The 27,856-nt window shown below is 51.3% G+C and overlaps 2 gene segments (V, D, J or C); both read right to left on the bottom strand.

Moving 5' to 3' along the window:
- LOC118992158 (immunoglobulin lambda variable 1-40-like) lies at positions 1 to 27,441 on the bottom strand. The segment is given in 2 exon segments: positions 1 to 362; positions 27,350 to 27,441. Coding segments are annotated over 2 exon segments (420 nt in total).
- Positions 6,780 to 7,412, bottom strand: LOC118992157 (probable non-functional immunoglobulin lambda variable 5-48). The segment is given in 2 exon segments: positions 6,780 to 7,270; positions 7,346 to 7,412. Coding segments are annotated over 2 exon segments (522 nt in total).
- Positions 27,442 to 27,856: the final 415 nt, after the last annotated feature.

The following is a 27,856-nucleotide window of genomic DNA, read 5'->3' as shown; positions in this document are numbered from 1 at the left end:
TCACAAACGACACAGGGGTTCTTGTCTCACTTCCCCACAGGCCTGCAGCACTGTGCGACCACTGAGACTATCATCCCATGCTTCACAGTAATAATCAGCCTCGTCCTCAGCCTGGAGCCCAGTGATGGTCAGGGTGGCTGAGCTGCCAGACTTGGAGCCAGAGAATCGGTCAGGGACCCCTGAGTATCGATTGCTATTATCATAGATGAGGAGTGTGGGGGCCTTTCCTGGGAGCTGTTGGTACCATTGCACATAATTACCCCTGATGTTGGAGCTGCTTCCAGTGCAGGAGATGGTGACAGTCTGTCCTGGGTTCCCAGACACTGAGGGCAGCTGAGTCACCACAGCCTGGGCCCAGGATCCTGCAACACAAAGACACATGCAGATGGTAATAATGGGACTAGAGACAAAGGAGAAAGTACAGCATGAGTTTCCCCAGGGGCCATCCCCTGTCCCCACATGCAGTCACCTGTGCAGTGAGACAGGAGTGTGAGCAGGAGAGGAGACCAGGCCATGGTGGAGACCATCCCTGAGTCCTGCCTTCTGTGGTCCCACAGCTGAAGCAGAGTTTCCCCAAATCTCTCCTTCCCCTTTGTACTCTGAGAGAGGAGGACCCATTTATGCAAATGTTCCCCACCCCACCTTCTCAGCTATTTGATTCCTCCCTGAGCCCAAACCACCTGCCCTTGCCTGGGGACACCAGGGGTGTCTGCAGGGGTGGGGCTTTGTGAGACCTGTTCTTTGGGGAAGTCACATCTCTCAGCCTCCCCTGGCTGGCTGGTCCCAGCTCACATCACCCCAGTTCCCTCAGGAACAACACTTGAGCGCCCTCTAGTGCCCAGGCCCAAATTCCCATTGTGTGTGTGGTGACCAGAACTTCTCAGACACAGCCTCTGACTTTCAGTTCCTGTCGACCAAAAAGTGCCTGGGGTTCAGGCCACGTGTTCCCTCTTGTGGCCTCCCCATCATTCCAGGGCACATCAGGGATGTCCTCAGAGACCTCAGGGTGAAGCTTTCCTCACCTCCCTCTGCTGTTCTTGATCAGGAATGATGTAGTGTCTCTAATGTAAACCCTTAGGCCAGCATCAAGTCCAGAGCAGTGACCAGCCCCAAGGCAGGCATGTCCCCTTCTGTGAAGGACATGGGTTCCTTCCTCCCTGGGTGTTAGAGGTCTCCTTCCCTGTGGGTCCCCAGCTGAATTGAGGAGAAAGTACCCCTTCTCTCTAGGGACAGGGCGACTGTGTGTGAAATCCCCCCTGCTCACCCCTGGTGTGCAACGCTCTGCGAATCTTTGTCTGTTGTTATCTCACCTTCAGAAGACCCTCATTCCCCAAGCACTGTGAGCACTGAGCCCTCCTGGGAGGCTGTTCTCAAGTTCATAGTCAAAAGTGAGCACTGATTTTGTCAGATGAAAGAAATCCCATGACTTTGTTTTCTTGCTTGAAACGTTTACCAACTTTCTATGCACCTTGCACATTAACTGCATCGCACTGCATGGGAACAGTAGTCAGTAGTTCAGAAACACTCCTCACCACCAGGAGCGTGCTCACAAGGCATGAATGGGCAAGTCTGTGTTTCAGAATCACCCCTGTGTTTGGTTAATAACAACAGCATCTCGTCACAAACCACAGCCCAGTCCAGGCCTTTCTGCTTCTCTCACCTTCTCTGATGGGTCCTGAAGGAGGAAAAGCAGCATCATGGTCTTATTTGTCCTGTGACACAGACTTGACAGTCTCTGTGATGGGGATGGGCAGTGTGACTTAGGTCCTCGTCCCAAACCCAAGCAGTCCCTGCCAAACCCCGGTGGGCAGAAGTGCACTGGACGGCCACGTGTGCAGCCTCCTGATGCTCACCAGCACTTTCCACCCGAGCCTCGGCCTGTGGGGCTGTGACCAGGCTGGGGTGTCATCAGAACATTCCAGTGTGAAGATGGAACTGGACCGAAGTCCATGGATCATGGAAGGGCCTTCGAACTCTGGGTCCTGAGGAACAAATGACTGTAGGGAAGGCTCCTGGGTCTAGTGTCAGACACAGGGTGATGTGGGTCTATGGGCCTGGCTGGGGTTCCATTGGAAGACTTGCAGCACATTCTCCTCTTGGGCCGGTGCCTTGGCTTAGCGTGGAATCCCTGCAAATCTCAAAGCCATCGTCACCCTCGTTCCTTCCTGTTCCGTCCCCGTACAGGAGCCCAGACGTGTCATGAGAATGAGCAACCAAGTCTGGAGACAAGGGAAGAGTTAGGGACCTTGAGGGTTCAGGACACCAATGGGGCTCTTTGGGACTCTTGCATGGGAGCCGTTGGGGCCTGGACCCAGTGTAGCTCGTTCAGTGGCTCCTTCCAGGGCACAGGGAGCTGACATTTTAACCATGGGGCGGGGTGGGGGCCAGTCAACTGGGACAGTGCAGACCACCCACAGGGCCCTGGAAGGGATCACCTGGCACATCTGAGGAAGAGCCCAGGCCTGAGAAGGCACAGTGACCCTGCCTGCTGTCAGTCAGTGGAGTGTGCGACACACCGATGCCATAACAGCAAGGAACTTGTACTGTCCCCACTGCTGACACCACCCGAGGACCCTCTCAAGGGGAAGAGTTTAAATCAGTAATAACGTGAAAAGGAAAAGTGCTCGTATAACCTCCCTGCTCAGTGCTGACAGTTCACTGTGTTTGTGTGTAAGAAGGTATTTCACAGGACGTTCAAATTTTCTTTTCCAGTGATTGTTGAATATTGTATTTATTTTTCTACAGACATTGTCAACATTTTTTAAAAACATTGGGACCAGAATAACATATGTTATGAATTACTTTTAAAATTATACACGATTCTTATTGATTGTAGACTGAAAATTGTTAAATTATTGTCAAATAAACTATCAATTCAGTCTCTAGACTCCTGTCTACAGATGGTAGTTTCCATCACTTTACACTTAAATTGAATCCTCGCCTCCAAATATTTTCCTTTGCCTTGCTTCTGTTACAGATTTGACACATACACGGTCACACATGTCACAGTGGCTGTGTCCACAGCCAGCGTGTGAGCCCTGGACTCCAGGTCGACAAAGCTGCCGTGTGAGCTTCAGGACCAACACCCCCGGATGGAAGGCCCAGGGTCCTCAGTACCACAAGGAGGTGCTCTTCATTTCCCCATGTCCGCCCCTCCTTCTACAGAACCAGCAAGTTAATGCAAGTGACAGCTACTTAAACGTTTATGGGAAATGTCATGAGTGTTTTTCTACTACTTAAGGCCACTGCAATTGTAAAATAAATAGCAAAAAAAGTTCCCTTTGAAAAAAATATACTCCTTTCGCCCCATGATGAATCTCCACTTGTGTGTGTCTTTGGTTTACGACAAATCTTCACAGTCACTCACTTTTCATATTCTATTCCCAACATCTGTGGTGGAGCCTTTTTCTTTCACTTTGAGAAATATGCAAGAAGCAGACAGGCCTCACGAAGGGCCTCCAGTGACAACATGGTGAGGACACTCAGCTCCATTTGCCACACAAATGGTCACAGATCTCCTTTGCTCTGTGTGACGAGCCCACACACTGACATCCTGGCTCAGCTGGGGGACGAGGGCGCACACAGCACTGAGGACGAGGGTCCACAGGTACCAAGGCCCTGCCCTCCCCCCAGCTGAGTGGATCCCTGAGACTCACAGCAGCCACCCCCACCTTCCTTGGCCTGCAGGGACCCCATCCTCACAGGGAGCCCAGAGTCTGAGGGCAGGTGCTGATGGGGAGCAGTGTGTGCAGAGCAGAGGGTCAGGCCCAGGATGCCAGGGGGGTGGGGACGGCTCGTGGCCTCAGGAGGACAGACAGAGCCCAGAAACAGGGGCTGGTGCTGATGGGAAAGATCCTCACATCTGTGGGCTCCTGACAGAGACAATATGAGACTGTTGGATCCCTTGTGTCAGACTCTGGCAGGTTCCTCCCTCCTGAGCTGAGGACGTTGGCATCAGCCTCCCACTGACTCCTCCACTGCTTGTCCAGGAGGAACCTGTGTCCCCGGATAAAGAATCTGCCTGGCAGAGTGAACAGGTGGGAATGTGAAATCAGAAAGGGTTCAGTTCTCCTCAAAACCAGAGATGCTGGGAAAGTCTTCAGATCCTCAGAAGGTGGTCATAGACAGGACAACCGAGTCACTTCTGATGTGAAGTTAGAGGAAGGGACGTGACCAACGATGGTGGGACCACAGAGGGCGGGGGAGAGTGGCATCTTCAGTCCTCACAGCTGGGACACACTAATGAGAACATTTTCTATCGGCTCCTATATATCAGTCTCTTCCTGGGACTGGATGTAAAACACAAGTGGGAAGCATTCCTTGGAAAACCTGAAGCCACAGTTTCCATCGCAAAAGGCTCTGAGACAGATGTCCCAGGTCACCCACTCCAGGGCTGCTGCTGTCCCCGAGCCACACTGTGGCTCCACGTCTGTGGTGCTGCTGCTTCAGCAATAGGTGACCTTGTTCCTGAGACCAGGCCCCACATGGTTGGTGCACGAGCCAGCACAGCTCACAGACAGGAACCTGGAAGACATAAATAAAGAGGGACTGAGATGTGGGGTCCTGTTCCTTTGTCCCCAGATTCACTCCACTGAAAACCAACATTCCCAGAGGTTGTGGTGGTTTCAATGAGCTCAGAGCATTGATGAGATTTCAGGACCTTTATGTGTCAGAATCACCTTGTTGTATCCCTGCTGCTGCTTCTGCCAGGACAGTCGCCCTTGACTGTCTGTCCTGGGTCCCAGGCCCTGAAGGAGGCTGGAGGAGCAGGGAGAGATGCAGGGGCCTGTGTGCACAGGGCCGGGACCACACTGCTCAGGGGACAGACTGGGGCAGGAAGCCCGAGGGAGTGTGAGCATCAGGGAGCTTCCCCTGCATCAGGTGTGATCAGTGAGGGGAAGGGGAATCCGGGATGTGGGGGCGACAACCTGGGCCTGGACCTCGGCCCTGGAACTAGCCTCCCACCCACAGCCCCCTCCGCAGTCCATGTACTGGGAGACCTTGCAGTTAGTTTTTCCTTCCATTTGGAAGAAACTGTTGTCTTAGGCACACTGAGAATTGTGAACCACAAACCAGGATATTTACTTCAGTTTAAATTTCTTGCCATGTTTTCTAACTTTCACTGTATCAGACTATCCTTTTTCACAGATTTACCCTTAAGTACTTCACATGTACGCTGTTATGAATAAGTACTGACAAGGAACAAGTGGGTTCTGGATCCTGCTCCAAGGAAAGCCAGATTGGTGAGACAGGAACTGGTGTAAAAGACGGAGATTAGTTTAGGTGCCCTGCGAACTCCCAGTATCCTGTGAGGGCCCCCATCAGGCTTCCTTGGGGACATTTATAGCAGCGGGCTGGACAACTCCACATCTCTTCCACACTCTCCTGAGCCTCATGAGAAGCAGACGTGGTCACAGCCAGGGGCAGCTGGGTGGATTTGGGGTCCTGCTCCTGGAGAAGCACCGTGCCCCACCCCCAAGAGGCTGTGTCTGTGATAATGATGTGGGTGAGAGGGGGTGGAAGGAGATGGGACAGAGGAGAGTCAGCAGCAGCTCAGGGAGACACAGGACTGGGACTCAAACCTGTGTCCATGACACTCGGAGACTCGAGAGAGTGAGATCCCTGGGGGAGGCCCAGCTGGCATTCCCTGTGGGTTCATGTGCGGCCACACTGAGAGGGACATTTGAGCCACCAGAGACAGTGGTTTTATACAAGTAGGATGCAAAGCCACACAAATAGCCAAACCTGTCCTACGGGATGGGGAAGAGCAACAGTGATGTGCTTCTGAGGGCCAATTTCCAGGAGCCCTCAGCTGCTCACCTGTGCAGAGAGAAGGGTGAAGAGAGGAAGACTCCAGGCCAGGGATGGAGTGTGTCCAGACAGGAAGAGTTGACTTCCTGACCCATTGCTGTGTGACATAACTCCCCCACACATCTCTCTGGTCCTCATTCAAATGTTGTATCAAATGCATGTCTTCTCCAGTTGGTTGTCCCCAGACTCTGCATGTCTTCAGCCTCACAGACATCTGAGCATGACCCTTCTCATGGTGGGATGAAGAGAAAGGTCAAGATTGCAGATCCTGCCTTAGTGATGGAGGAGCCCCCTTTTTAACATCCTCACCTGAGTGTGTTTATTGATTTGAGAGACAGAGGAAGAGGAGTGAGAGAGAGAGGGAGATTCATTGATAGGAAGCAGAAACAATTGATATTTTGTCTCTCATATGATCAAACCTGCCACCTAGTATGTGCCCTGAAGAGAAATCAAACCTGCAAACTTTTTGTACACAGGATGATGCTCCCACCAACTGAGCTACTTATCCAGGGCATGAGGGACCCTTTTGCTGACATCCTGGTGCACACAGAGAGGTCACACACAATCATATTTCAGTGTGGACGAGATTCTGTGGATTCAGTACCCCTGAAGCCAGAGAAACCTGCTTTCCCTCAGTCCCAAGAGGGGAGGATAGGTCCCAGAAACAGGCCAGAATGGGCACAGGCAGACAGAACTGAACTCACTCTTGGAGTAGTTTCCTAGGAGGTGCAACTCGGAAACGCTTAATCCCCTGGCTCCCCTGAAACCCTCAGCCCATCCAGGCTTCTGATCTAGGCCTGGACCCTGGGCTGAGCTCAGGTGGGTTCAACCTCCTTGTTCCTTGTCTATCACAGTCCTAGAGGGTTACAGAGCCCTGAGACCTGATTTAAGCCTGTGTAGACATGAGCAGGCTGAAAGGATTAATGAGAAAAACAAAAATTTTAACTATGGACTATAACAAAAATATCACACATCCATGGGTCCTAGGAAAAGAGCTGCCAACTGATGAAAAGGCAACGAGTGCCACCCTGAGTTACACTCGGTCCCAGGCAGACAAGCAGTGACAGCCACAGGCACAAAGAGCACAGGGAGGGTTTCAGTCTCACTTCCCCGTGACTCTGGAGCACCCTGTAAGTTTTACTGTTTCCGTGCCATGTAGCACAGTGATAGTCGGCTTCGTCCTCAGGCTGCAGCCCAGAGATGACAAGGAGCCCTGCATTGTCCGAGGCTTCTTTGGATCCAGAGAAGCGGCTGGGGACCCCAGAGCCCTGGTGTTTCTCCGAGTCTGATTTATAATCCAGCAGGTACCGGGGAGGGCTCCCTTGCTTCTGCTGGTACCAGTTGATGTAGTTGCTCCCAACACTGAGGTCTCTGCTGAGGGTGCAGGTGAGTCTGGCTGTGGCTCCAGGAGATGCAGACACAGAGGGCGGCTGAGTCAGCACAGACTGGGAGAGGGAACCTGCAGGCACAGACACATGGGAGTGAACAGAAGGTCAGGATGCAGGCGCTGTGGGTCTCTGGGGCCCGTCCCTACCTGTGCAGTGACAGAGCAGCATGAGGAGCAGGGGGGCCCAGGCCATGGTGAGCAGGCTGCTCCTCAGTCCACACAGATGGGGCTGGGCTGCCCAAGCCTCTTTTATTTCCTCCCAGCTGGCTCCATGGAGGAGGGGCTACTCATGCAAATGTGTCCCCAACCCCTGCATTTTTCCCAGGTTCACCCTCAAGGTCTGGAGCTCTTGCTGGGGGAGGCCAGCCTGACACACTAGTTTCTCCCTGGGTAAGGCTAGGAAGGAAGTAGTCATGGAGGACAGGGAGGGCCACATGTAGGGAGCTGCTCCAGGTCCAGAGAGGACAGGCCCTGCCCTGTCCTCAGAGGAATCAAAGGGCTTGGCCCTGAGGGCTGGGCCCTGAGGGGCTGCCTAGCCAGAGCTCTTCTTTTTTGGAGATGGTCTCCTGGCGCCCTCTGCTGGTCTCCAGGCAAACAGCTCTTCTTTCAAGCTGATGCACTGTCTAGTCTCCACATGTCTCTTTAGCTCCTGTGTTTCCAAAACAGAGTCATTAGTACAAGGGACAAGAGTCATTCTTACAGGGGACAATGCAGGCACAGCCCTGGTTTGACCATCATGAATTCGGGCACACATGACTCCTGAGGAGAGCCTGAGGACTGCTAGGGAGTGAGGTCACGGGAGAGGAACAGAGAGCAGGGTGGATGTGGGACAGGGCCAGGCCAAAGCTCAGATCACTGCAGCGAGAAGACCCAGGGTCCCTGCTGCAGAGGAGGGTGGAGGTGACTACAGAGGTCCACCCCCAGTTCTCAGTTCTCTGCCCAGTTTGTAGCTTCACTGTCAGAAGGAGGCTGTGGTGGTTGTGAGCTTTGAGTCTGTTCCTTGAGAGGAAGCACCTGCTGTCTCCTCTAGCTGCCAGTAAGCATGCATGGGTCAGGGCCCATCAATTAGAATCATTGCACTTCCTTTCAGGCCTTGCACCTCTGAGATAATCTACAGCGCCCCCTGGTGACCTTCATAGAGAACGTTAATGGTAGAAATTCAGCAGAACACAGGCCTAGTAGAACAGGGCTGGATTTTCTTGAAGTCCTTATCTCCTTTCCTCCCATCCTGTTAACCCATGTTCCTGAGGACCAGATGAACGCTGATAAGGACCTCCAGTGTTAGATGTCATCAAGAGGGAAAATTTATTGAGTACCAACAAGAATGATAGAGCATGGATAGGGAAACAGCCCTGTGGAGCTTCCCAACTGTGATGCAGCAGAGCTGTGGAAACAGTGGGGTGCAGAACACCTCTGCCACTAGGCGGCCCTTGGCCTGGCCCCTCTGGCTAGTTAGCTCTGCTCACTTCCTCTACGTTGCCCTCTTTGTGCTGCCCTGGTTTTGTCCAGTTTGTACTGGTCAGCTGCACTCTTTTCGGGGGAGACCATTTTGGTGTTTCAGCTCAGCCATGCACACAGTCTGCATTCTTCAGTGGCAAATGCACTCTCTTAGCCACAGAGAGTCCAGCTCATCTGATCAGGAGCCTTCTGGTCCCTGGTCCCTGATTGGACCATCTTTATTCAAATGAGGGTGCCAAATCCTTGCAGTTTTCTAGGCCCAAAAGGCACTGAACTGACTGGTCAGAATGGAGCTGCTGTGATTGGGTGCGGAAAGCCTCAGTCCTACTGTTTAGCACGGAATTCGAGGAAACCTTCCTAAGGCCTGGCTCAGAGGCAGAAACACAGGGCGGGCAGGCACATTAGCACAGAGGGAAGCAGCTGAGTAAAGAAGTATTTTGTGGGAGAGGTTGCTGCACAGAAAGGCTGCACATTTCTCTGTGTTCACAGCCAATCCAGGAATCCAACTGTGTAATAAACACTACAGAAAGCAAATATTCAGACAACTATAGTTTATATATTCCTAACACAGTGCATTTAATGCTTTTGTTTCTTGTATTTATGTTGTAATGATTCAGCCTGTGATTTTCCTAATCACATATTTAGGGAGATGAGATAAAGAAGGTAAATCATGGTATCACATGTCTCCCCCTTCATGGCCCAGTGCTAGAAGCTGAAGGGAAGTCATGCAGTGATATGTCTGTGCCTTGTTAGAAGGGCAATTCTTGCTCACACACAAGTCTCTGTCTCTGTGGGTCTAGTCTGAGAATTGCCTTTCCTGGCACCCCAAAGGCAAGGTGTCCACTTCAGTGGGAAACGACATATGTATGTGATTTGAGCGTGAAATCAATAAGAGAAAACCTGTCATTGCCCTTTAAAAAGAGCAGGCTTCCAGAGAGTAGAGGGATCTGAGACTTACTGATGGTTAATATATTTTGGGGTTCATGTCCTCTTCAGCACCACCCTAGAAAGAAAGGGAGAGAGAAAACCCAGCCTTAACAGAGTCACACGGGGGGAAGGACTCACCCTGGGAGGCGGGAGGAGGCACGTGGAGATGAGACACTGGATAGAAACCAGGGCCATGGAGCCAGTCCCATAAAGTGAGACCAATTCCACCACCTCTCCTTTCTTCTGCCTTTAATGGTTCTGCCCTTCTGAATTCTGAGGAGGTTTGGGGTGCACTTTCTTATGGATTTACATCACTGTGTAATCATCAGTATTTCTATCCACATACACTGCACAGTGATCGTCGGCCTCACCCTGAGCCTGGGCCCTCGTGATGGTGAGGGAGACTTCGTTCTCAGAGATGGTTCCAGAGAAGCGTTCAGGGACCCCGGAGGTCGGGCCACTTGAACTACAGATGAGCAAGCATGGAGCCCTGCTTGGGCTCTGCTGGAACCAGTCGGGGTTGTTAAACCAAGAGAGACGCCAAGAACTAAGGCCACAGGTGAGTGTGACCATCCTTCCTGGAGACACAGATAGTGACAGCTCCTTGCTCACCACAGTCTAAGATACACACCAAAAACCAACAGCAGACAGACAGTTATTGTTAAGGGACAGAAGGGTCACTGTGAGCTAGTGCTTGTATTTGCTTCCAGTCCTCAAAATAGAGTCCCTTTCTTTGACCTGAACTGTAAGCGAGAAGCCCCAGCAGGAACACCATCCAGGCCAGGCCATGGTGGGGACACTCAGAGGACAGAGTCTCCACAGGTCCTGGGCTGGAGAGTGATGTCTTTGGGGCCTTTTCATGCCTCCTAGACCCATTAGGAGGAAGAGGTGCTTCTTGCAAATCAGCTTCCCTTCTCCTGTCCTGCCCCAGTGTCACCCTGATGTCCCCTGAGGGTCATCTTGAAAGAGGCAGTTGCTGGCACCTCACACAGACCGATGACCACACAGTGACTGAGACCTCCTGTGTGATGGGCAGTTGATGTCTTTCTCCCACTCAGCTTCCTCATGACTCTAGTGACCTCATTCCTGAGAGTCTTACCTGCAGTGGCTGAGGCTGAATGATGAGATGTATGTGTTTACCTTTTGGCCCCAGTGATCCAGTTCATTCCAAATCTAACCAGGATCCTGAGAACATCTTCTTCCTTCCTCAGTGAGAACTCTCTTTCTCTTCCTTGGGAAGGCTTAACAGTTACTTCTTTCTCCTGAGTGAGTCCTGGGACCAACACAGGCCATGTCTGGGGTATGAAAGGAGTTTCTACCTCTGACAGCATCTTGTAACCTGTCTCCACTAGCAGCCGGGGACTGGCCTTGGTGTGTACACTCACAGGGCTGCACCAGCAGCCTGGGGAGGGCAGACCCCCTGTGCCCTGGGAAGCCATGACTGTATGAGGTCTCTTCAGTGTAGGTGTCGGTTTTGAGGGGCAAAGGTTTCATTTCTCCATGAAATTATGAGACATCTGGAAACATCAGATCTCACAAAATAAGAGAACACTTGTCTCATAATCAGAAATGTAAAAAACCCAAGACTGTTGGAACAAGTTGGGGTTAACATCAGAACATTTTAAGACCGACTTTCCCCACCTGCTGCGATGGAGCAGAAGGAATGGCCAGAGTGGACAAGGGGTTTGTGATGGAAGAAAAATGAGCAGGAATGTGAAGTGTCTCAGCTGACAGATCCTGGCTGGTGTGGCTCAGGTGGTTGGAACATCGTCCTGTGCTGGCAAGGCTGCGGGTTCCATTCCCCATCCGGGTGGCAATGGGAGGCAACCGATCGATGTTTTTCTTCCCCATGGATCTTCCTCTCTCTTCTTTCCTCTTTCTCAAAGCTCTGAACAATGTCCTTGGGTGAAGATAAAAACAGTTAAAATGTCTCAACTACTTGGAAATGAGGAATTACACAACTGGTATTTAGCATACTTAAAATTAAAATACGATTAGTCATTCATTTTAGGCACAAAGTCTCTTATCTTCTCTCCTTGGGGGAGGGTAGAGAAGAACCCTTCAAAAAAATTGTTTCCTCCTCCTGGTTCCCTGGGGACAGAGATGGTGGAATCTGAGTGGAGGATGGGCCCTGGAGCCTCTGGGGGGTGGGGACCTTGGGACACCACAGCTGCTGGTCCCCAATGAGCACAGAGCAGAGGGCAATGGGCTCATGCCCTGGTTTCCCAGCTGACATAAACCACAGACCCTCAGTGATGAGCCCACATCGCTCCCTGGTGTTTCAGAGTCCAGACTCACTTAGGACTGGGATGGAGAGGCAGGGGTTAGCAGAGAGAGTGAGGATTGGACTGCACTCCTGCCTGGCACCACACCCACCCCACACTGGGCAGGGGCGCCTCATCCCCCAGGCTCCTCACTGTGCTTCAGGTGTCCCAAGACTCACTTTTTCCTCTCAAGAGGTGACCTGGTCAGCATGCACTCTTCCTCCTGTTCCTCCTACCATTTAGATAATTACTTGTTGGGACCATATAGGTGCCTGAGCCCTTAGAGTAATCATGTCCTCCACTCAGAGAACTGATGGACCGAGGGCATGAAGACCCCTGGGCACCCTCTGTTTCAGAATGATGGGTTCCTCTCTCTCTCCTCATACTTTACTTCCCACCATGTCGTCCTAGTACCATAAACCTCACCAATTGTTCCATAGTCACCTGTGATGGGACCTGGGTCCATTGATGAACAGGCACAGGGCACCTTCCCAGGAAGAGACCAGAATCATTCAGGAGTGAGATCTGCTTTCTTGTTGCTTGCAGCCCTGGCAACGTCCACATGAGATGGTCACAGCACTTCCCTCCCAGGACACAGCCAGCTCCCCAAAGCCCCTGAGCGGTCCACCAGGGTGAACGGGCCCCTTGAAACACAAGCAATGTGCATCAAGACAGGGTTGTATCTTTGGGGATGTGCAGAAGCTTTGAAATTGCTACAAAAGTGTTCAGTATGAGGACACTCATGTCCCTGGGGGCCCTTTCTGTGCCTCCCTCACTGTCCAAAATGCCTATTCGTTCACTCCACATACCTCCTTCAGACTCTATTGTGGGTCAGACTCAAATGCTACCCACGTACAGAATATCAACACAGCTACTTCCCCAGTGCCTTAACCTAATCAATGGCTGTGGTGATAATGCTATTAATATGAATTATATATATTTTAATATATAATCATGTACACATTTTTCTATACAGTCATGTCTACTCTCACTTAGTAACTTCATAAGTGCATATTGTATTCCTCTGAAGCCTCAATGCTTCTCTCTGAATAAGTCGCAGAAAACACCACCTCACCGCATTGCACTGGGACCACACAAAAACCAAAGGGAGCCGGTAGCCCTGTCCGTTTCTTGTTGGCTTATTGTAGCACCAATTGTCTGGAGCATGTTGATGTTCATTTGTGGCTCTGTAATTCATTTTAATTTACAATAAAAGTAAGCCTGTGAATAGAAATAAAAATACAAATATTCACTGTCCTTAACCCATGGTTCACACATGTTTGTCCGTCTTGCGTACAACCAGGCTAATCCAACCACATCTCAACCAGGAACATGGAACTGTCTCAGACCCATCCAAACCCCCACCCTGAACTTCAAGACAGGGTCCTAGGCCAGTATTTTTCCAAAGAAAATCATCTGAAATCTTCTCTCTTGTTTTTACCTTCACTGTACTCACCTAGATCTGGCCACTGTCCTCTCCTCCAGGATGGCACAGACAGGCCCTCACCTGCCTCCCTGCCCTGCTCACTGTGTTCTCCCATCAGCTGGAAATGGAGGGAGCAGACAGCCATGTGTGCATGTCACTCCCACTGATGGTCCTTCCGTGACTATGCTTTTCCTTCTCAGCAGAAGTCATCGTGGCCTTCAGGCCCCCGCCTGCCTCTCCAGCTCTCCTGCCGCTTCCTAAGGAGCTCTGCCTGGTGCCCATCCTCACTCCATTAACCCAACGCTCAGACCAAAGGCAACTTTCCCCTTTCATTTGCATGATCGGTACATCCCTCTTTGTGTTCTTACCTCGACCAAATATCCATCTCACTCCTACTTATTTTGAAAATCCCAGATNATGTCACTCCCACTGACGGTCCTTCCGTGACTATGCTTTTCCTTCTCAGCAGAAGTCATCACAGCAGTCAGGCCCCCGCCTGCCTCTCCAGCTCTCCTGCCGCTTCCTAAGGAGCTCTGCCTGGTGCCCGTCCTCACTCCATTAACCCAACGCTCAGACCAAAGGCAACTTTCCCCTTTCATTTGCATGATCGGTACATCCCTCTTTGTGTTCTTACCTGGACCAAATATCCATCTTACTCCTACTTATTTTGAAAATCCCAGATGGGACACCAGTTTTATTGATTGTGTCTTTTTGGTCCAATGCCCCACCCACTTTCCACCCCAAACCTCTCACATATGTGCTGGTGTTTCATTGAAGTTTTCTCACATAGCAAATCTTCTGTGGTCAGGAAGAAGCCGCTACAGAACTGTAAGTACACAATTGGCATATTTTTGGTTTTGGTTGTAATTAACAAGTGATTTAAAAATCCTTCAAGTAAAAATTTATTTTTATCGCATCACTGGAGCATCCAAGTGCATTGCCCAGAATGAAGAGTTCAGACCCCTCCTCTCCTTAGGACAGCCCCACAGCGCCCCCTGCAGGATCCTCATTACAATCTCTATAGATCTTATGGTCCCCCTTAGGAATGAAGTACCAGATCCATGATTGGGACTGTTTTACTCATCACTCTGCATCTCACTGGTTAGGGGCCCTGGAATGGTTGTTCACGCAGGAAAGAGAAGAGGCTGTTCTGTCTTCTCCAGGATGCACCTGTGGGATCCCTGCAAAACAGGGACTTTCTGAATCTTAGATTTCACAACAATATCAAGTTATTTCAACAGAATACCTCTCTTTACATGAGGGAGAGGTTAAAGATTAAAACAAAAGGAGGTGGATCCTAAATGTGCACACAGACCCTGGCTCATAGAGGCTCAGAGTGGCCCCTGTGACGGGCTGTGGATCCACGTGACAGGGGCTGTGACTCCCTGAACCCCACCCCGTCCTTCTTCTAAGACTCTCTCCTTCCTTGGGCTTTGCCTGTTGTTGCCTGTGATGGGGTCATGTTTTTTAAAGCACTGACTACCCTTCCAATGTGTATGTCACTCAGAGTGGCAACCAGTGAAAAGCCACTCTGAGGGTGGAGTTGGGGATTTGGTCAAGATCTGCAATACCTGCTTCACCCCCATATTCCCCAGAGATCCCCTGAACCATTCACTGCTCCAGCTGGGAGAACTGAGGCAGGCAGGAGAGTGTTTTGTCAACTGTCTTTATAAAATTAAAATCCAAAACATGTTTCTAACTATTTGGAGCAAGAAAGAGATCAAAACTGATCTTTATCCCGTATCTCCCAGCATTACTAAGAGGGCGGGGATCCTGTGAAACTGGACACAAGCTCATCACCACATGTTCCGTGTCAATTGTTACCGTACATAGTGTCCCCCAGACAAGAAAGCAAAACTCAGCTGGTCCAAGCTTCCCAAACTCAGAATCCAGAGGGGCGATCATCCTCATCTGGCACCACCTGCAAATGCAAACACTCCAATGTCCTGTGAGGTCCCTCATCAGGCTTCATTGGGGACATTTGCAACAGTAGGCTCAGCAGATGCACAGCCCTCCTATGCTCTCCGGAGCCTCATTCTGTAGCAGATGTGGTCACAGCCAGGAGCAACTGGATGGATTTGGGGTCCTGCTCCTGGAGAAGCACTGCACCCCACCCCAAGAGGCAGTGTCTATGATAATGACGTGGGTGAGAGGTGATGGAAGGGGACACAACAGAGGAGACTCAGCAGCAGCTCAGGGAGACAAAGGGCTGGGACTCAAACCTGTGTCCACGGCACCTGGGGACTGGAGAGAGTGAGATCCCTGGGGGAGGCCAAGATGGCATCATGGCCAGCTCAGGGTGGGCCACACTGAGAGGGACATTTGAGCCACTACAGAGAGTCGTTTTACACAAGTAGGATCTGAAGCCACACACAGAGCCACACCTGTCCTAGGGGATGGGAAGGAGAAACAGGGATGTGCTCCCAAAGGGCCATGTCCAGGAGCCCCTGAGCTGCTCACCTGTGCAGAGAGAAGGGTGAAGAGAGGAAGACTGCAGGCCACTGCAAGACTGTCCCCAGTGTGAATTCCTGACCAACTACTGTGTGACTTAACACCCCCATACATCTCTGGTCCTCATTCGGATGTTTTATCAGATGCATCTTCTCCAGTGTCCCCAAACCCTGCATGTCTTCAGCCTCACAGACATCTGGGCATGACCCTTCTCATGGTGGGATGAAGAGAAAGATCAAGATTACAGATGCTACCTTAGTGATAGAGGAGCCCCCTATTCTTAAATCCTTACCTGAGTGTGTCTAGGGATTTGAGAGTCAGAGGAAAGGGGGTGGAGAGAATGAGAAAGAGAAAGAGAGAAAGAGAGATTGATGTGAGAAAGAAACATTGATTGGTTGCCTCAGGTACAAGTACTCTGGAAACCTAGTATGTCCCTTGAGCAGGAATCAAACCTGCAAGATTTCTGGTGCACAGGATGATGTTCCCACCAACTGAGCCACCCGGAGTACCTTTTGCTTATATCCTGGTGCCCACGGAAAGGTCACACAATCATATTTCAGCGTGGATGAGATTCTGTTGGCTCAGCATCCCAGAGCCAGAGAAGCATGCTTCCCCTGAGCCCCAGGAGGAGAGAACAGGCCACAATGGGCAGAGGCAGATGGAACTACACTCACTCTTAGAACTGTTTCCTGGGAGGTGCACCTAGGACACACCCGACCTCCTGAACCATCAAAAGCCCTCAGCCCACGCAGGCCTCTGATCCAGGCCTAGACCCTGGACTGGGAAAAAGAGGGTTCAACCACCTCCTCCCTTGTCTATCAGGCCCCTGGAGGGTTATGTAACCCCGAGACCTAATTTAGGACTGTGTAGGTATGAGCAGGCTGAAAAGATATTAACAATGGAGAAACAACACTTTTAACTACAGTGAATCAGAAAAGAATCATGCATCCATGAGTCTTAGGAAAAGAGTTGCCCACTGAAGAAGTGACAACAACTGAGACCCTGAGTTAGACTTGGTCCCAGGCAGATCAGAGGTGACAGCCACAGGCAGAAAGAACACAGGGAGGGTTTCAGTCTCACTTCCCCGTGACTCTGGAGCACCGTGTAAGTTTTACTGTTTCCGTGCCATGTACCACAGTGATAGTCGGCCTCGTCCTCAGGCTGCAGCCCAGAGATAGTCAGGAGCCCTGCATTGGCCAATGCATCCTTGGATCCAGAAAAGCGGCTGGGGACCCCGGAGCCCTGGTGCTTCTCTGAGTCTGATTTATACTCCAGCAGATACCGGGGAGGGCTCCCTGGCTTCTGCTGGAACCAGCCTATGTAGTAAACACCAACACCAATGCCACTGCTGAGGGTGCAGGTGAGTCTGGCTGTGGCCCCAGGAGATGCCGAGAAGGAGAGTGGCTGAGTCAGCACAGGCTGGGACAGGGAACCTGCAAACACAGACATACTGAATACTTGGTCAAGAAACTGTAACATTCTACGAATTCTGAGCAAGAGAGGAGAAATACAAGAGGATGACCAGGGTCCCCGTGCCTGTCCCTACCTGTGCAGTGAGAGAGGAGCACGAGGAGGAGAGGAGTCCAGGCCATGGTGCACACAGCCCCTGAGCCCACAGTGTGGCTGGGCTGCCCAGGCCTCCTTTTCTCCCCACCTCCTGCCAGGGGAGGGGCTGTCCATGCAAATATGTGTCCATCCAGGGACTGCCTAGCCCCTCCCTGAGCCCTGGTGTTGGAGCTCATCTCACACCCCAGACAGAGGAGGGTGGAGTTTGGCTTCTCCCCTTGGGAGAGCCCTGGAGGGAAGCACCTGTTGTTACCATGAAGTCTCTGCTCAGGGGACTCTGCCAGTCCACAGAGGACACAGCTGCTGAGTCCCTTCCAGGACTCACTGAGTTCAGACCTGAGGCCTGAGCTCTTTTGAATAAATGGTCCTCACTGAGCAGTTAAGAGGGGACCACAGGGCAGACCCACAGCACCTCCTGCTGGTCATAAGGAACACACCTCTCCATGGCCTGAGGCCCTGAGAACCCATCTGGTTCTGCAGCTCCCCAGGGCTGCATCCCTGTTCACACAGTATGCTCAGATTCCTAGATACTGTGACTGTGACATGATGTACACAATGACTCAAGTGTCTCATCCTGAGTGTGTCCCCCACATGGGAGAATCAAAAAGTGTAAAAATGACTTAGCATTTTAATATCCCTAGAAGAGATGCTGCAAATATCCTACCCCTTCATTTGTACATGATTTAGGACATTCTCTCATTGTAAGTGTCCACTCCTTGTGTATTGAAACAGTGGACTCCGAGTGATCTCCCATGAATTCAGCCTCCTCAACTAACCTATTCTTTATTGTGTGGATGTTAACAGACCCAAGAAGCCCGATGAAGTTCAAGACCCACCTCTCTGCAGCCAACATGACACCACAACCTATTGGAATAGAGTCTAAACTGATACACACACATCAGTCCCTCACGTGTTGGCATCCTTCGTCCATTTCTCCTGGTTCAGAACCACCTTCCTGTGGACTCAGGTAGTAAGGTGCCCCTCACTCTGTCTGTGTGAGTTTTTCCTCTAGGGTCCTTTCCAGGGCTTTGTGTCAGTGAATTGAGTATTAGAGTTTCACTGATCATCTGCTGTACTGTGAGTTTGTATTTACATATTGTTTCCTAATGACTGTTTTCACCTGGCTCCGCCCACTCTGCAGATCTCCTGTGTCCGGAATCTGAGGCACCACCACCTGCAACCCGCGGTTCTTTACTCTGCACCTAGACCCCTACACATTTCCCTCATGTTCTGTGCTGACAGGCCTGCGACCTGAGTCCATGCAGCTGAGCAGGGACGCCGATTCCAGAGGAGGTTGACCGGGTTCTGAGGGATAGAGGGTGGGCCAGGAGTTTGTGTCTGTGGGGACCAGACTGTTTCTGGGGATGCTGGGGAGGCAGGGATTGTAGGTCTTGTTCTGAACGGTAGGACTGAGGAGGTCATCCTGTGGCTGACATGGATTGGGCACCTGTGTCTGGGCCGGCCTACTGACAGGTGGGGTCCTTGCGAGTCAGGCTGCTGCTGGGTGGGTTGTTGGATCTGGTCCATGGAAGCCCACCTGAGCCAAGGGCCAGGAGCACGGTGATGTTTCTGGGCCAGGTGGCATCCTAAGTGCATAGAGCCACCTGACACCTGGTTCTATGGAGTTGGCCTGGTGCTAGGACTGGTTATAGGCGGCAGGCTAGAGTTCAGGGTTTGGGAGCCTGACTGTAACTTAGCTAGGATGGTGTGTTTCCAGCCATGAGCCCAGGTTCAGAGGCTCCACCTGGGGCCTGGGTCAGCAGAGCATCGGAACAACACAGGTGCCAGTTGAGCTGCTTGAGGACAGGAGCCTGTGGCACAGGAGACAGAGGGGAACTGGTGTGGCCTGGTGCTGGGTCCAGGGTGCTATTGGGTACTCAGGTCACACGGGCACAGAAGGAGCATCTCCCTCAGAGCCTGAATGCTGGGTCTGTGAGGACAGTGAAGGGTGTATGCGGCCCTGTCCTTCCTGCACCCCTCCATGTGTGGGGGTGTATCTGTGTGTATCTTTCCACTGTGTGTATCTCTTCTACTTTGTAGAAGAGAAGGGGAAACCTATATAGGGGAATTAGACAATATAAGTGTATGTGTGTCTATATATATTTCAGGACAGAGAGTATCCCTCAGCTTGTCCCAGCCCCCCGGGTACACTTTCTGCCTCCATAGAAGACAACCAGTGAAGCGGTTAACTCTGGTGACAAGCCTGTGCTCCAGGAATAATGTGTCACCGGAGACAGCATCAGCCCCCAGGATCCTGCGAAGGGCCCTGAGTTAGAAGCTGTGCTCTCTGAAAGCATGACCTTCCAATCGAAACAGTGTCACTGGGTCAACTGTGTAAAAGGCCCAGTGAGCATGGCAGGGTGGTGCTCATGCAGTGTTTTGTTTGGGTTGTTCTTTGCTTTTGCTTCTACTTCATTTTATAGAGCCAAGGAGACTGACGACCCACGTGGGTCCCAGAGTCCTGATGGCCCACTCCAAGGACATGAACCCGTGACCTGCTTGGGTAACAAAATGTAACCAGAGAGCATAGGAGTTCAATCTGCACAATAGATTAGAGGGACAGTCCTCACCCTCTACCCTACACACACCTTTCCTTCCTCCATCCTGACAAGCATATTCCAGAAGGACTCCTGCGTCCACAGGAGCGTGGAGGTGAAAATCAGCATGTGGAGGCTGGAGGAAGGCAAGAGCAGCTGCAATGTGAGGCTCACATTGTCACGTGGATGTAAGGTGGCCATGTGGGAATTCTCATCACCTTCTGTCACAAGATGCCAAAACAAGGGTGTGTACAGAGCTGGGAGATGGCCTGGATTTATTGCGGTCACCTCCCGTAGACAAGACCACACAGGGGAGGGATCTTAGGACAGTGACAGTAACGCTGTGTAATGGCTGAGGTCAGGATGATCACCACAGCACCAACACCAGCAGAGTGCTTATAGGGTGTGTCGGGGCTTCCACCCCCACACCATGTGGGTGGGTGAGCAACTGCAGCCACAGAGCCATGAAAAGGGAGAGGCAGAGAGCTCACCTAAGTCAGGGAGGGGCGTCTGGGGCCCAGAGCCAGAGGAGCAGCAACATCAGCTGAACTGCTGTCTGAAGTGAGGAGAATCCAGAATCGTGGTGTGGCTGGAGGCCCACATGCCACCGTGTCTCAGGACCAGTGGAATCAGCAGTGACTGTAAGTGACCCTCACGTCCTGCCTGACAATGGCATCAGAGGACTTACTAGCACTCGTCTCCTCCCAGAAACCTGCGTGTGAGCAGCTTCCCAGCAGGACAGTGTCTGTACACTAGCNCAGCTATTTAACATATCTATGAAACCAGTTAAAGGTTATAGATATGTTAAATACCATTCCAGAGGTTAGCTGTAAAACTGTTGCTATGCAAAACAGCTCTCAATGGCCCTGCTCCATTCGTCCCTTCCCCCAACTGACACCTGGGGAGGGGGGGGGTGAGGACATCCTAATATTTCCTCCAATATTTCTGTACACTTTGAGTTCCGGACACCATTCCAAATCTTTTCTGGGCCCCCCCTTGGCTGCACCCTGTATCAGTATTTGCCTTGTATAAGTGCACCCACATTGTGCATTATGGATAGGATTATTATACCAAATATTATACCTGTGGTATGTTATTATACCCATGTATAATGGGCACCCTTATTTTTCCCTCAAAAATTGGGGCAAAAAAGTGCGCATTATACATAACAAAATGCATTACATTATCTTAAGCTTGGAAAGAACCAGGCACCTTTTCAAACTAACCAATTAACTTGCCAATCTTTACTGGGCTGGCTCAGATCCTCCCCCTAACCAATCCATTTCCTGGATGTCCGGGGAGTTCTGAGTCTCATATCCAATCCAATCCTTTCCCCAGGTAAGAAACTCCTTCGTCTTAGTTCCTACTGACCCTGCCACAAAGTAAAAGTGAACCCCACCCCACACCAACTTGGCCTCTACCAGGCATGTGCCCAGCAGAGGAATTTCTTCAGGTGTTTGTTTCCTCCCTGGGTGATGACCAGTAGCAATCCCTCCTGCCCATTTGGGGATTTAGAAGTCACCTGGGAGAGGAGTGAAGCTGTAGCTTTCTAACAAAGCAGGCCCAGTGTCTGATTGCTCTCCACAGCCCATTAGCTTCATCAATGTCTGATTCCATTTGCTCCCTTCCCTTATTAACAGCTGGTTACTGATGCTAACAGAACCATGAGATAAACAGACAGAGAATGCAGAGATGGACTTGTACGAGGAGAGACAGAGACAGAAGGAGAGAGCGAATGAGCACAGGAGAGAGTGGATCTGTGGAAGTCAGGCTTCCCATAACTACACTGGATGACCCCACATCACTCTGTCCTACTCTGTTGTTAGAAAACAGTCCCAAAGTCCATCTAGTCTCAAAGGAGAGGGGACACTAGGGGTGGGAGAACAGGAAGGGGGAACACTGGAAGCCATCCCGGGGCTCCCAACACACAGGTCCCATGAGGCACTTGGCCTTCAGTCTGTCCACACTGGTAGCCCTGGAAGGTTGCCCACCTGAGGGACGAGGTTGCAATTCCAGGTCTCTTCAACCTTCCTGGGGCCTGGGACACAGGGAGGAGGAGCAGTGAGTTCCCCTTGATCCAGAGCAGACCCAGTGTATTTGCATTGAGTTCTGTGTTCCTCCAGTTGCCTGTGTGTCCCTCTGTGTGTCCCTCCTACTGCAGAGTCTATGCCTGAGTCCCGTGGATCTATCCCCAAGGTGACAGACACCTCAGGTGTTTATAGTGCCACACACCTGAGGACACAGGAGGAGGTAGATGCCAGAAAGGTCCCAGTCACAGACTGGGAGACAAAGGTGTCTTGAGAAGATATAACTGGTTTAGGGTCCCCTCAGTAGTGAGAAGGAGGAGCCTGACACCAGGTCTGCCTCCCCAAAGCTGAGGCCCTGGCTGCACGCAGGCCCCACCCCCCATCAGGGCTGGGGTGGGTGTGTCAGTGTATCAGTGTGTGGACAGTGGTGGTGGAGCTTTGTGTGACATGGGAGCTGGGTGAGCAGTCAGTAGCCCAGTGGGACCCTTGGGGAACTTTTATTCTAGGAGCAAGCACAGGTGGGAACTGAAGCAGGGATCTCACTTCCTGGTGATGGAACAAAACTGAACTTGGGACCCTGGTGACCGGGCAGCCACGCTCTAGAGGATTTTCTCCTCAGCTCACTGGGTTGGAGAAGCTCCAGAAACAACACGTTCACTTGCTTTGTCCCCAGTGTGGGAGGCACCGGCCTCAGGAAATCACACAGTGACAGTGTCCTTATGCTTTGCAATGGTTGTCAGCCAGGGCGCCTCTGATCCTTTCCCAAGGGACTCATAGATGACCCAGTGAGGCTCAGGGGTTTCAGTTCCAGCTAGACCACTCCTCGGATTCCACCTGGGCAGCCCTCTGTCCCCTCTGTGTTCTGTGTGTGGAGGGTGAGGAGTTCTCGTGGGCCAGACCCGCACCCATCCACCACAAATGCAGCCTGAGGGGGACCAGAGCCTGGCGCTTTGGTAACGTTCACACCCCAGTTCCAGGCTGGCAGGATGTGGACTGTGGGGCGCCCTCTGACTGCAGTTCACCCTGGAGGTGAACCTCCTGTCCCAGGGTACAGGTATGGGGAGACTCAGGGCTTAGCTGATGTGGGAGCTGAGAGTAAAATGGGTTGGAGGAGCCCCATGGAGGGCCTGGGAGGCTTCCAAGGCCTCCAGGTCAGCTCCTGATCACTGTCATTGCACAGGTGCCCTCAGGATACAGAGAATTTGGTTTCACCCTGGTGAAGATGTGGCCCAGCACATGCACAGTGAGCTTCCTGTCCAACGTTACAGATGACGGACAGCTGATCCAGTTTGAAGAGCTCACAGGGGCTGCTCGGGGAAATGGTATAGAAAAATAGTTTCCCAGGAAAACATTCAGTGATGTGTACAAAGGGGAGCAACGCAGCAAACATTTTAATTCATGGGATGCATGTACAGTTTTTATAGAGATCTGATTTAATTTAGTAAAAAGTAAAAAGTAATGGCTTTTCCGGACTTTCCCAGTGAAGAATGCAAAATGCCTCGTTGTTTTAGAAATTGACTTCATATTCTTAGGTTTGCAGTGTTCTCTTTATCTGTGTCACATGCCTCTTATGAAAATTTTGTCTAAAGCTTCCTAAACGTTGCTTATATTTCAAACAAAAATTTCCTCTACTTTATTCCTCCCTGTGTCAGTTTAGTAACCAGGTAAGTACGAGATTGCGCTGCATTTGCAGACGTGCTGGGTGTCTGCGCAGTGCAGTGCAGAGAGTCCCCCTTCCTTCTGGGCCCCGTTTGCAGCTCTGCTTCACTGTGCGAATGGGGCTGAGGTCCCCACACTTGCGGACCCACGGGCCTTTCAGTAACGGTTACTTAGGACCAGGAAACCCAGTTCCCTGAGGCCCTCCCTCCTCCAGACACCCAGAGGGATCTTTCCCATTTATCTCAGGCAGGTGCTCCCTGCTTACAAAGATGATGAATCCTCTCGCTGCTGTTTGAACAAAACACTGTCTCCTCCAAGGAGAATTCAAAGCAGTCTGGTCACTTGAGCGAGGACGATCCTGTGTTGGAGGTGCCCAAGTAGACAGAGCCTGTGGTCTCAGAGGCCCTTTATTCCGGGCTGGTACCATATGCGGGTTTTACGAAGGGGGTTGACCCCACAGGTGGTAGTTCTGCTGCTTCAGTGATGCAGGGCTACAGTACAGTGAACAGTGTGTGGATAACACACAGGCCCCAGGCAGGTGTCTAGATGGGACTTTCTCATTGGTGAAGACTAGCTGAGGAGGAAGGAACCACCAGCTGCCAGAACAGGGCCTTCAGAGTAGAAGATTCTGCATTTACCAGACAGGGTCCTGTTGCAAGCTGCATCCCAGACACAGGAAAAGGACAAGCAGGGCCAGGGGAGGTGGTGACAACAACATCACTCTGAGAGGGTCCAGGACATTGAGTTCCGTCTCCCAAAGACCCACTCTTCCTCGAATTCCATCAGCCCCTTTGTGCGGGCGAGCACCAAAATAGAGGATAAACCTCATGGTACCCACTGCGATCTTTGCAGCTTATGGGGCTCTGGGGACTGATGGATGACAAGGTCTTTGCATTTCTGCCCACACAGAGGCAGTTTCTTTATATTTTCCGTCCCAGTTTCCATCTCTGAGGGTCACTGTCAGTGTTATACTTCATGTCCCACAGTGGTGGTACCCAGGCTGCCCCTGATGCTGTCTCTAATGTGGCCCTGGAGGGGACAGGGTTCCTCCTTGGGGCCCCAGTAAAGTCCCTGAGCTGTAAGACTTCACTATAGGGGGTCGTCTGAGTGTCATTGACCTTCAGGTTAACATGAGAGTGAGTGAAGAAAAAGCTCTCAGATTTGGGCTACAGTGAGATTCCATTAGTTTTCAGATTTTTAAAATTTTTTCATACTTATTTGTTAAAATATTGGCAGACTATTTATCATATGTTCAAAAGAACAGGGATCAAGATTGAGAAATTGAGAATTTTCCCATGTACAAAGAAAATGAAAAAGACACATAAGAATCAATGTCTCCCCATCACGATAAACTCAAGTGTAGATGAAGGAGACATCACCAGCAGCAGCTCGAAGCGGCACATGGAATTCACGTTCAAATGCAGATTAGAACAGCTGCTAAGTTTTTAGTAGAAATTGATAATGTAGAACATTTAAATTCAATGAGAATAACATGAAAATGAAAAATATATTTTAAAAGATACAATATATATTTTCCTATGAAGATACAAATAGTTTTCAACAACTAGTATACTAGTAAAAAGTATACTAGTAAAAAGTATACTTTCCTTAGAAAATACAGAATGCATTATAATGGAAGTGTTTTGCACAAAAAGATTATAACATATACTTAAAGCTTCCACTTTTTCAACCAACATGAAAAACCTTAGAACTGGATCTTTCAAAAGTGTTTGTTACATACAAATTTTTCCAAACCTTGAAAAAGTGGAAGCTTTCCTGACTCTGAGAAAGCAGATGTAACGGTGATACCTGCACCAGACAGAAAAAGTGCAGAAAACAGTAAATTACAGACAATAATGTGACATATTGACCCAAACATTCTACAATAAATATTAATGCAGGTCCAACATTAGGCCAGCAAGTGGACACACCATTATCACATTTGATTGACTCCAATGTCCAAGTTACGTTTCAGTTGATCGACCCTTTCAGAGAGCACATCATGTTAACAGACCAAAGAGTAAAGTCAGAATGCCTCAATAGATTCACAAGAAGCCTGCGAACAAAGTATAAGTAAATTTCTCATGAAAACACAGTGTAAACTGCAGGCACATTTGCAGTGCGGGCACTCACACTCCCTCCTCACACACACGACTGAGCCCACACTCAGCTCTCAGCTACTGAGGCGGGAGGGGGACAGTCCCACACAGATTGGGAACTGGCCAATGTGGCCTCACCTGCATTGTCATTCAGCATCAAATGGCAAGTATGAAAAATGCAATTATACAAGAAGGAATCCATGGTTGGATCATAGCACTGATGGGAACAGGCATGGGGTCATTCCCAGCCCCAAAGGTCGGCCGCAGTCCAACGAGATGTGGGGCCAGTGCAGCAGGGACAGAGGCCTCTCCCTGGGACCTACAGGGACAGGGGATCACAGTGAAGGTCAATGAGAGGGTCGCAGCTCTGGAACACCCAGGAAAGAGGTCAGTGGTCGATGACAGAGATGCAGGATACCCTCTTAGAGTCTGGGTCTGAAATGACCACAGATGGTACCCCCATTTCAGCATCTAAGCTTCAGTGCAGAGCCACTCTGTGTCCCCAGCTGATGGGGAGCTGACTTCCTGTTCTGCTGGAGACCTGCTGTCTAGGAAGGGGCTGCGGTGAGGTGCTGTGAGGGCAGCAGGGGGAGGAGGCCCATCCACTCCCCAGGGGCTGCCCTGGAGGACGCTGGCCCAGGGTGGCGGCACCAGAAGCAGAAGCCACAGGTGTCCTGAGTGGCAGAGGCTGGGATGTCCCCTCCAGGCAGATGAGAACAAGCTTCTCCTGGTCTCAGGCCCCACAGGCTGCAGCTCTGTGTGAGCACGGAGGCTGCTGGCACAGGGTGGCTGTGAGAGGCAGCCTTGTCCTCAGCTCTCAGCCCAGTGAGGGTCCAGGAGTCTGAGCTGCCAGAGCTGATCCTGAAAATGGATCATGGGCCACATAGGGCGGATGCCAGCAAAGTGATGGAGACAGCAGAGGCTGAGTGGGGACATGTTGGTGACAGCACACACACCGGGACTTCCTGACGTGCACTGACACAGACGAAGCCGGGTTCCGTGTCCTTGGCTCTTCCTGGCCCCTCACAGACTCTGTTCCCTGCACAGCCTACCACTGACACACAGGAACTTTCCCTCATTTGAGAAAACTACACACTGTGTTGCTGCCACTGACAGGCCTCAGAGGCAGCGTTCAAAGGATGGACAGATAGATGTTCCTGTCACAGTCCCCTGTGGTGGGTCTCAGACCTGAGTTCAGGCCAAACAAACTGAGAAAGCAGCTATCTTCTCAGAACAGTGGGGACTGCACCAAGGAAGCACACTGCAGGGGACAGCAGGTTTTTGTCTCACTTCCCCATGGCCCTGCAGCACTGTGGGAGCACTGAGACTCTTGTCATAAGACTGGCAATAATAGTCAGCCTCATCCTCAGCCTGGAGCCCAGCAATGGTCAGGGTGCCGACGCTGCCAGACCTGGATCCAGAGAACCGGTCAGGGACCCCTGAGGGTCTGCTGCTAGTATCATAGATGATGGTTTTAGGGGGTTTTCCTGGGACCTGTTGGTACCATTGTACATTATAAGGATCCCCAATGTTGGAGCTGCTTCCAGTGCAGGAGATGGTGACAGTCTGTCCTGGATTCCCAGACACTGAGGGTGGCTGAGTCAGCACAGCCTGGGCCCAGGACCCTGGAAGAGGGAGACACACAGAGATGATGATTCTGGGTATAGACACAAGAGCAGAAAGAAGCCCCCCAAGTGTCCTTCCCAGGTCTCTTCCCCTGTCCCCTTATCTAGTCACCTGTGCAGTGAGCCAGGAGGGTGAGCAGGAGAGGGGACCAGACCATGGCAGAGTCCATCCCTGAATCCTGTCTTCTGTGGCCCCACAGCTGAAGCAGAGATGGCCCCAAACCTCACCCTTCCCCTCTTCATACTCTGGGAGAGGGAGGCCCCACGAATGCAAATGAGACNCGTCAGGAAGTCCCGGTGTGTGTTCTGTCACCAACATGTCTCCACTCAGCCTCTGCTGTCCCCATCACTTTGATGGTATCCACCCTGTGTGGCCAACGATCCATTCCTGGGATCAGCTCTGGCAGCTCAGGCTCCTGGACCCTCACTGGACTGAGAGCCAAGGACAAAGCTGCCTCTCACAGCCACCCTGTGCCAGCAGCCTCGATGCTCACACAGAGCTGCAGCCTGTGGGGCCTGAGACCAGGAGAAGCTCGTTCTCATCTGCCTGGAGGGGACATCCCAGCCTCTGCCACTCAGGACATCTGTGGCTTCTGCTTCTGGTGCCGCCACCCTGGGC

Source organism: Sturnira hondurensis, unplaced genomic scaffold (assembly GCF_014824575.4).
Source record: "Sturnira hondurensis isolate 20B ecotype Veracruz unplaced genomic scaffold, ASM1482457v3 Scaffold0007908, whole genome shotgun sequence".
Taxonomy (NCBI): Eukaryota; Metazoa; Chordata; class Mammalia; order Chiroptera; family Phyllostomidae; genus Sturnira; species Sturnira hondurensis.
The sequence above is the reverse complement of the archived record's forward strand: the minus strand, read 5'-3'. Positions and strand labels throughout refer to the sequence as shown.